Source organism: Taudactylus pleione, unplaced genomic scaffold (assembly GCF_031769625.1).
Source record: "Taudactylus pleione unplaced genomic scaffold, aTauple2 ptg000165l, whole genome shotgun sequence".
NCBI classification, from domain to species: domain Eukaryota; kingdom Metazoa; phylum Chordata; class Amphibia; order Anura; family Myobatrachidae; genus Taudactylus; species Taudactylus pleione.
In genome coordinates, this window is record NW_028284567.1 from 41,833 (window position 1) to 52,416 (window position 10,584).

General features: G+C 41.0%; 1 protein-coding gene across 1 annotated transcript in view; it reads right to left on the reverse strand.

The window, feature by feature from the left end:
* LOC148521411 (solute carrier family 2, facilitated glucose transporter member 9-like) overlaps positions 1–9,188 on the reverse strand; it is a 50,057-nt gene extending 40,869 nt beyond the window's left edge. Inside the window, exons 1-2 of the mRNA XM_088475192.1 lie at positions 8,911–9,188; positions 178–276 (exon numbers count right to left, since the gene is read on the reverse strand). Of these exons, the coding sequence (XP_088331318.1) occupies positions 178–276; positions 8,911–8,943 (132 nt within the window). The 5' untranslated portion in view covers positions 8,944–9,188. The remainder of the gene's footprint in view (positions 1–177; positions 277–8,910) is intronic.
* Between the last annotated feature and the right edge of the window lie 1,396 nt (positions 9,189–10,584).

Here is a 10,584-nt window from a genome sequence, read left to right on the forward strand (position 1 = left end):
ACACTTCAAAAAAATCGTCCACTTTTTCAAGAGAAAATCTGATACAAAATCGTTAGTTACAAAATTGTTGTGTGCATGCACCTTTAGCAAAGTACAGATTTTTTTCTATTTTATCTGCCCTCCCCCTCTTCATTTCAGACAAATAGAAGCTGTTAACCCTAAAATGTATTTTCTTACCGCAGCGGGGGAGTTGACCACTGCTAAATTGTAGCCATACAGCATAGAAGACCCGAATGAGGAAAGTAGGGCCACGGCCAGTAAAGGAAAGGTCAGGTGCTTTAAAGAGATTAAAAAAAACATAACAGCATTAAAATCTAGTGACACTTTTTTTTATCAATCAGTAAGAAGGTGAAAACAAAATTTTATATTTTCAAGGATCATGCATGTAAAAGTATTTAAATTTTTTTTTTTATATGATTGCAAAACTTGTCCTCAATGTCCTCCTAATGTCCTTCGATGTACCTACTTTCTAGATGCCATTTAAACATGAAGATATTTCACAATGTCACAATATGTCAAACAGTAGCAATGTATCAAGTATATCATACCACAGTATAATAGAAGCAAGTAATACAGGGTATAGAATTCACATGCAACAGATACAAAATACACCATAAGAATGAGCAAAATTAAAAACTAATAGCACATGAGGTTAAACCAGTGGTTCTCAAACTCGATCATCAGGACCCCATATACAGGTCACGTTTTCCAGGTCACCCAGCAGGTGCATTCATTACACTTTTTAAGAGATGCACAGGTAGAGATAATTTCATTTGTGATTCTGTGAGGAGACCTGGAAAACAGGCACTGTTTTGGATCCTGATGACAGAGTTTGAGAACCTGTGGGTTAAACCAATGAAAGTTCAAATAATGCACCCTTACCGTACAGTAAATAAGCATAGGAGACATAACAGACATTCCAGTATGAGAGGAGTGCCTTTATACAGGTCACAGAAGGTAATAATTTACAATATGTAGGGACATATTTATCACAGTCTGCATTTATAATGGGAATGTGATAAATATTTCTTACATAAATCTGCAAAGAAATGATGAATATCCTCAAGCAAATTTACTAACTTACCCGTGCCAGAAGACGGGCTCAGATAAGAGCCAATCTTGGCGGAGAGCTGAAAGTAACGCTATCACACTTCTTCCGGGTTCTCGGCCAGTGCATGCGTCACTGGGGGGGGGGGGGGGGGGCGACAGAGAGGAAGAATCCGTCTCCCTCTCTGAAAAAAATATGCAAAATAGAAGCCCATGGGCTACCATAAGATACCGCCATCCGGAGATGGCATTATCCTATCAGGACCAAACTCCGGAATGTTTCGTAATGCGAAGCTTGGTAAATTGGGCAACTTCGCAGCTTCCATAGAGACCTGGGGCTGCAGCTGCTGTCAGAAATGGAGGAGTAAATATTGGAGACATCTGCTGCAATCCCTCCATGATACATTCATAGAAACCTTAATATATGTAGGTTGGGTACGGGATGCCAACGCTCAGGATCCTGGCGGTAAGAATCCTGACGCCAGCATCCCGAGTGGGTCACAGAAGGAGAAAAGTATACTACCCATCCCCTACCCGCAGCCTAAACCTAACTCCCTCCCCCTCCACCTAGTGCCTAACCAATACAATCACCCTAACCCCAAAACTTACTGTCAGCATGCCGGCGGTCGGGATGCTGGCGCCGGGATTCTGGCGCCAGCATTCTGAGCCCAGCATCCTGACAGCCGGGATAATAACTACATCCCATTTGCAGGTACCCCAGCAAATATTGTTAGATAAATAAGCCATTATATCTTGCAAAGTTTTACATAATAATAATAAATATCATCATCATCATCATCTATATGGCGCCACAAGTGTTCCGCAGCGCCTTACAAAGTACATAAACAAATAGGTTGTCCAGTGACTTACAGTACAATACAGGACAAGGACATAGCAAGATGTATTAAAGTAATTACAGTGAAGAAATCAGATTCCTCCAATGGCGGCTGCCATATTGTAATGTTTCACCACTGCCTTCTATTTTGGCAATTTTGTAACACATATTACCAAGGATGGTGTTACGCCCCCTTATATTGGATGCTCAACTTAAGGCCCCCATACATCAGAGATGCCGGGTCGGTGAAATCCAAAATGTTGGATTTCACAGATTTGCCGATGACGATCAAAAAATTGTGATTGGCAGATCGGTGAAATTTAACATGTAGAATTTCACAGATACGGAAACGGATCGCGGAACATCGATGTCCGGCGATCAGCATTTCCGACCAGTGAATTGGCGTGTCCGATCGCAGGATCACAGCGATCCATCTCTGATGTATGGGGGCCTTATATTACGTGCTTTATGACATCTTGTGCATTGGGTATCATAGCAGCATTATTGATCCACAAATGCTGGACAGCATTATTGTTAAACCTGCAATTTAGATTTGAGTTTGGACACAGCCATTTCATATCTAAATCTCTCTACACATTTTACATCTGCCCCACTTACAGTCCAGCATGGTTTTACCAAGGTGCAGAGTTACCTGCTCTTTTTTTGCCTTGCCGCCAACTTTGAATCAGCACCAGATGTTAATACATCTCCCTCCCCCACTCCCCACAAAATCACAGACTCTCCCCTGAGAATCTCCCCTGATGCATGCCATCCAAACACTCTGGGAAATTTTGAACAGGAATGATTATGAGATAGAGGCCCTTCATATTTTGAACGACACTACAACATATCAGAAACTAAGGGGAGATCCTACCACCACATTCCAGAAAGAATTACAGACACTTTTGGAGGTAGGGAAAGACAAAGGGATCCTGAATAAGCATGAATACGATTTCCTGACCCCTTCCAATCCAGTAATACTAGTTTTTTTATTACCTTCCCAAAATCCACAAGAACACCATAAATCCCCCAGGAAGACCGATCACCTCCGGTATTAACTCTATCACCTCCCCTCTTTCTCAGTATATTGACAATTTCCTACAGGCTTATGTACAAAAACAACCATCATATATTCGGGATACGACCGAAGTCCTTTTAACAATACAGGATATAAAATGGGAGGAAGATTTTTGGCTGATAACTAGCGATGTGACGTCACAGTATACCGTCATCGACCATAATCTAGGTATAGACAGTGTGGAATATTTTCTTAATCAGGATATGGATATGGATGAGGAACAGAGAGACTTCATACTCCGTGATATACGACATATCTTAAACACACAACTATATGTGGTTCGGGGGTGATTTCTATTTGCAGTGTAGAGGGACAGCGATGGGGACCAAGTTCGCCCCGATTTATGCCAATTTATTTATGAGCTATTGGGAGGACAATACGATCTGGTCCAGGGCGGGACTCGGGGCGAACTTGGTCCTTTGGAAACGCTATATAAATGACATTTGGCAGGGCGACGAATCATCCCTACTGAACTTCCTGACCCTCATTAATGATAACAATTGTAATCTGAAGTTCACTTCAGCATACAGTAAGACACAGATTGTTTTTCTAGATCTAGAAATTTTTGTTCAGAACAATATATTACATACAAAGACTCATCATAAAGCAGTAGATGTAAATAGCTACATCCTAGCACAAAGCAACCACCATCCGAGCTGGATAAAGGGGATACCAAAGGGTCAATTCACTCAGTTGAGGCGGAACTGTACCACATTGGAAGATTACACTAAGAAAGGGTCAGATTTAAAACAGAAATTTAAAGAGAAAAAAAATACATGAAGATAGTAGAAGGAGCATATAAAGAATTAGAAACCAGACCTAGAGAGACACTGTAGAATTATTCCAAGACAGAACCTTTGGCCATGACTAGAGAACATGAGAAAATTTACTTTGTGACCAATTATTCGGGGCCTCCACTAAAGTGCAAAGTATACTGAAAAAACATTGGCCTATCTTGAGTTTGGACCATTGTTTAAAAACCGTCATACAAGGTAAACCTAACGTAGTATTCCGCAAAGCCCCAGATATAAAACAAAAAATAGTGCACAATCATTTGAAGGATAACACCAATACCAAAATTGTAAGACAGAAGACAATTGATAGAAATTATGTTAGAGAGGGTTTTTATCATTGTGGGAGATGCTCAAACTGTAAACTGTTAGGATACACAAGTACGAGACCAACAACCATAATTAAATCAAACCAACAAGGAATATACAATTAGAGGTACACTTTCATGCGATAGTGACAATCTAATATACTTACTTGAATGCCCATGTGGGTTACAATACGTGGGGCGCACCACAAGAACCCTCAAGTTAAGGATTTATGAACATTGTCGAAATATTAGAGACCCATAGTGTCTCAGAACACTTCAGGGTCACTCATGGTTGCAATCCCAAAGGCCTCAAGTTCACGGGTTTTCACAGAGTCATTTACAACTGGAGGGGAGGTAATAAGATAGATGTCATAAACCGCAGAGAAAGTAAATGGATCTATGACTTAGACTCTTTACCCTGACGGACTCAATTTAGACCCCTAAATCAAGGAATACGGGATATTATTCCTTTATATGTACGGAGCAATTTCTTTTGTTTATACAGTCACATATCTCAAGGGTATAAGACTATGATTACTCTTAACCTTTAAATCAGTTTATTTCATATAATAGGATTCTCATTTCGGGCCCATTACACAATTCCGTTATATAATATCTTGGAAAATCCCCTTATTTATCTCTCTTATTTTTCTTTCTGATTTAATTTATGTTTCAATTTATTGAAGCCTAGGCCAAGGCTTCTGAGACAACTTATATCTATAAATGGCCGCCGCCATGGTTGAGGACACATTAGGGAGTAAGCCTAACTTAGCCCTATCTCATTTCACCGCAGGGCGTCACGAATATCCCAATGATGTAATCGGTAACGTTGATTGGAAAGGAGGTTCAGATGATACGACACGCTCCTCATGGCTCTCCTCTTGTACACGCGGCGCACGCAACCCGGAAGTGAACCACTGGAAGTGCGGCGCCGCTGTACAGGGAGACCAATGGAGGAGGAGCAAGGTATGGGACTCTACAACTTTCCCCTCATACACGTGGCGCACAATACCTGGAAGTACAATACCAGAAGTACACAGGGGTCATAATGAATTAGGAGGCAGTCTCTCTGTGTGTGTGTATAATGGACGGTTCCACAGTACAAGCACCATTTGCCCTTGAAAAAGTCTCTTGAGATGAAACACGTTGGGACATTTACTTATACCAATTTGTGATTTTAATAATCAAATCCCTGTTTGAAGGGTATTTCTTTGTTATACTGTTGAATAAACAGTCATTGTACCATTGATTACCTAGTCATCCTTATAGTATAGTCTCCCCATGAACACTAACATGCAGTGATTGTGGACACAGACTGACACAGTACCAGCAGACTTCAAGGTCAGGTAAGTCACTATATTCCTACCTTAAGATACTGCATTCTGGTGTACCTGTCACTCTGATACTATGTTCCTCTTCTGAGGTGGTGAGGAAAGTGGAGGAGAAGGAGACTACATTCGCAAACATCCAGACTACGGTTCGTTTTAAACAACAATCTGCCCACAGTTTTTGCCGACCCAATTTTATACACATAAAAGTCTGCACGTGCGAACACTCTGCCGACAGATGTTGTCCACCTGAGTTTTATATATATATATATCATCTGCCGGTAATTAGTCCTGAACTTCCAGCCTCAAGTTGTTGCCTACCAGTGTGGTATTATGATTATATTGTATCATCATCATTGGGACAAATATACATTACCTTATTATTAGGGACTTTATACTCTGCTACCAGACTGTTTTCATACCAATAGGACTCCAGTCCTGAACACCCAGCCTCAAGGTCTTGCCCACCAGTGCAATATTTAGACTGTTATATTAGATGCTAATACCACAGAGCGCTTGATCTATTTTTGCCATATCAGTTTAAGGAATTGAGGATAATTCCTGAGAGAGCAGCTAGTGGTAGACACTTCCTTTTTTTCCCTTCCTATGAGCGCTGACTGCTCTTATTTGTCTTCTACTCTGGGAAATTAATGTTTCTTTTCTTTTCTCAATCAACTTTTTTTTTTTTTTGAGAGAACATCACAAGCAATATCAAAAGAATCAAGGTCTACAAACAAAATGCACCATTATGGTGCCTCTAGTACACCAGATAATGATATATAAGCTAGGGTAGACACCATGTTTATTGCAATACATTTGCGGACTATCCTCTGAAAACACCCATTTTCAGAGTCGCATGTGCAGTAACGCACCTGGGCCCGTATTCAAGATTGGAGCGAAAAGTCCGTGCTTTTCGCTCCACTTCGGAGCTTTTCTGGGGATAAAGTAATCGGGCGCGTGCCCGCTTTATCCCCGTATTCAATTTGGAGCCGGCGAAATCAGGAGCCTGCGGAAAAGTATCAGGATAAATAGGGGAATTTTCGGGAATTCATCCTGGGACCCAATGATGTCCAGACATGGGGGGATCACTGTGGGTACCACCAGTGTCGGACTGGGTCATGAAGGGCCCACCAGGGAATACAGTGGTAGGGGCCCAAGCTTAAGCGGTTCGACAGTCTCCAGAGGGGGTGTGGCCAGCCACCACAGAGGGACTTGGCCAACCATTAGAGAGGATATAGTCAGCCTGCAAAACACAGGGCCCCTTTATGAAGAAGGGGACAAGGGTGTGTCAGGAACACCCACTTTGATTGACAGAAGGGATCATTTCGAACCAGGCACCCAATATCTGACTTATGTTATTTAAGTTCATAATCAAGAACCTGACCCCAACAGGATGGAAGGAGGGGAGGAGGCCCTCAGTCACCATGGTCCACCGGGGATTTCCCCTGTACCCCTGTGGGCCAGTCCAACCCTGTGTTCTGCATTTTTAAATAGCCGCAGCAGGTGTTTTTTTTTCCCGACATTGAAGAAGTGATGCAGAAGAGCACTTGGGAACATTTTTAAAAACTAAAAAGAAAAAAACCTATCAAATTTGGGGTACGTGAAAATGGGTACTAGCATATTTTTAAGTCCCTAAACTCATTTTTTTTTTTTAAAAATCTGCAAAAATGCACCTGCTGCTAATAGCCTATTTTAGAAAACAAACGTCATCGGCGATACATTATTGCTGATTCCGACTTTTTGCAGCCTAATTGAATACCCCCCCTGGGGTCCAAAGCATACAGTATGTGATCACTATTTCTCACTGATTACTGGGACAGGTTTTGATCGGAGCCCCGTTCCTGACTTCTTCGTAATGTTACGTTTAGGCAGGGTAAAAAAAAAAAAAAAAAAAAAGTAGAGTGGGCGGGGCCACTAGCCCCAGAAAGTACAGCTCTGAGGTCAATCTGGGTGGCTGTATACACTGCAGGGTGCATGCGTTCGAGCATCCAAAGGGTAGGGAGCCATTCCAGGCACTCTACTAGCCAGATGCAGGGGACGTGGGGCAGCGACATACCTAAAAATTTTAACTCCTCTCTGGGAGAGGAGATACATGCTGACAGCTTTGGGGACAGAATGGAGCTCTCCACGTCATTAGGACCTACCCCATCAAGGCAAAATGCCGTGATTCACCGGTCCACGAGGACAGGTTGGGGCTAAATGATATGAAAAATCGGGAGCCTCCCACAACTTCCGGGAGAGTGGGCTAGTATGGGCAGCGACAGTGCCACCCGTAGAGGTCTGCGCTCCATACAATGGCACTGCTCGCACACTCCTATTTATGGTCCTGGTCACATACATCCTTTCCCATCTCATCTTACGAATCTGCACTAATGACTGCAACATTTTTCTGACAGTTATACACTCACTACATAAAGACAAAAACACAACAATCCAGTCAGAACTTGTGCAACTTACCTAAAAGATGTCTATGAGGAACCGTACAGCAATGATAAATTCTAACCTCCCTCCTGGTCTAAAGTTTAGGTGACTGGACCGGGGGGGGGGGGGTTGAGAAATTATATATTTTTTTTTTATTTTTTTTTTTTTTAATTACACACACACACATACAGTGAAAAAAGTGGAGAAGTGGGCCAGTGGGGAAATTACCCATAGCAACCAATAAGCTTTGAAGTAGTATTTTTCAAGTACATTATATAAAATGATAGGCATAAGCCGCTAAATTAAAAAAAAAAAAAAATTGACTCCTGAGCCAAGAGGTAATTTTATTACATACTAGACAGGCTGCATCCTCTTTACACATCACATGGTTATCATAAAAGAACTTTACACACACTATGGAATCCAGCAAATTATAGCATGGATGTAGAGTTTATATCCACAGGGTTAGAAAATTTCTGCTCCAGGATTTAAACTTGGTCAGTTATTTAACTCTTTCAATCAAATTCATTCTTAACTTAAACGGTAATTGCAATTACTATAACCAAATTTATTTGCAAATATTTTATGTGAAATACACAAAATATTCATCCAGCAGTATTAGTCCAGTCGATTATATATATAACAGGTATCTTTCACATTAACTAAGTGCAGTCCATAAGCAATTCAGCCATGTAAACAGACACACCTGAAATATGTTACACAATTAAATGACATGCATGCTTCAGAAGGTAACCCTAGCTAAAAGGAAAACATTATTACATGGGTGATGAAATGTATAATAAGTTAGCAACAGGTGCAGAAAGGCATCAAACTCAAAAAGTCCAGTCTATAAATCCAATAATACACAAAACAGTCTCTTTTGTCGAGTACACAGCATAAAAGAAAATATAAAAAGCTGCAAACATAATTGCAAATATCAGTAACCCACAGACTGCTGCAAGTTTCAATAAACTCCATATAAACCGGCATAGATTGTAACACACTAACAAATTCAGAAACATTTGTATTAATGGGACCTGCCAAACATGATTAATAAATAATCTCAACAATCTCTGTTCTGTTCTCAGCATTAGAGACTTACCCCAGCTATAAAGTCTGTCTTCTTGTTATCCATTTACAGTGCTGCACTTGTGAATATTACTTGTAGATTCTTTAGAAGAACAAAATATTACTTAGTCAAAGTTTTCAAAATACAACAAAATGGAAGTAAATGTACATAGGTTACTGGATTATGCTGCCCATTGAGAAGATGGGATTCAATCCCTCTTTAGCAAGCAGTCTTTATCTGATTGGAAAGCTGGAAGGAAAGGCATGTCTCACATGATTTGGCTTTTTCTTTTTAACAAGGAAATGGGAATCAATTTGTCAGACTGGTGTTTCTTTTTTTACAGGGAGTGTCATTTGTGTTACTATAGATATTCTCATATAACCATTGTAGTAGACTTTTCCATTACATAAAAAACTTTATGTAATTTTACTAAAATATATCTTTATAAACTGGGTTTATAACTTTAATATATATAACAAATATAACTAGTCAAGTACTGGCATAAAATAAACTGCTGTTAAGAGTTAAGCTGGCCACACATCTAAAGATTATCTGTCCAACCAGCCAACTTGTTGATTGGTTGGAATGAAAATGTGGTAAGGATGAAAGCAAATGACAATCAGCAATTTGCTCCCAAACGCCAGAAAATGGACAAAAACTGTTGTTTGAACAAATTGTTTAGATCAAACATTTAACAAACTTTTCCGATGACCTTTTTCATCTGTTTTATGGCATTTAGGAGCAAATTGCTGATCAACAGTTACTCCCATCCGTCAGGGGCAGATTGGGCCGCCGGGACGCCGGGCTAGTTCCCGCTGGGCCGGTCCCCTTGGTGGCCGCCCTACCCACCCTTCAAGGACCCCGCTCCGGCTCTCCCCCATTGTGCTGCCGCGATCAGTTACGATCGGGCAGCTGAACTAACAGGGCTGCAGCACGGCGGCCGCCGCCCCTTCAACATTCTAGCGCCGGCTCCACCTCCCGCGCGGTCTCCTCTACCCCGGGGCCGGCCGTCTCGCTGCCACGTTCCGAACTTAGTTCCGATCAGGCAGCTAAACAGCACACCAGCCGCCCGGCCCTGTCTTACCTCCACCCACCGCGCAGTCAGTTCCCAGTGAGTCCGATTGGGCAGCTGCACTGGGCGAGTGCAGAGGTCTTGAAGCCAGTATGGCTGGCTTTTAAAAAAAAAAAAAAAAAAAAAAAAGCCGACGGGGGAGCTGCTGCGCATGCCCAGCCGCAGCAGCTCCTCCCATGAGCCTTTGCGGAGCACGGGGACGTCAGTCGATACTGACGTCCCCGCCTCCAGACCCTCCTCCAGCCTCTTACACAGGGGAGCCAGAGACACAGGCAGCAGACGCATAAAGCATAAAGTAAGTTTGATATAATATATATATATATCATAAATCTAAAAGATCTGTATATGTATGTATGTATATGTATGTATGTATGTATGTATGTGTGTGTGTGTGTATATATATATATATATATATATATATATATATATATATATAATCTGTATTATATATATCTATATGGGATATCTAAAAACATATATAGTGATATATAGTGATATATATATATATATATATATAAGTCTGAGAGATATATATAATCTCATATACAGCTAATATATATATATATATATAATATATATATATATATATATATATTACTTTGGTAATTCCGTATCTTTGCAGCCCCTGGTTACAC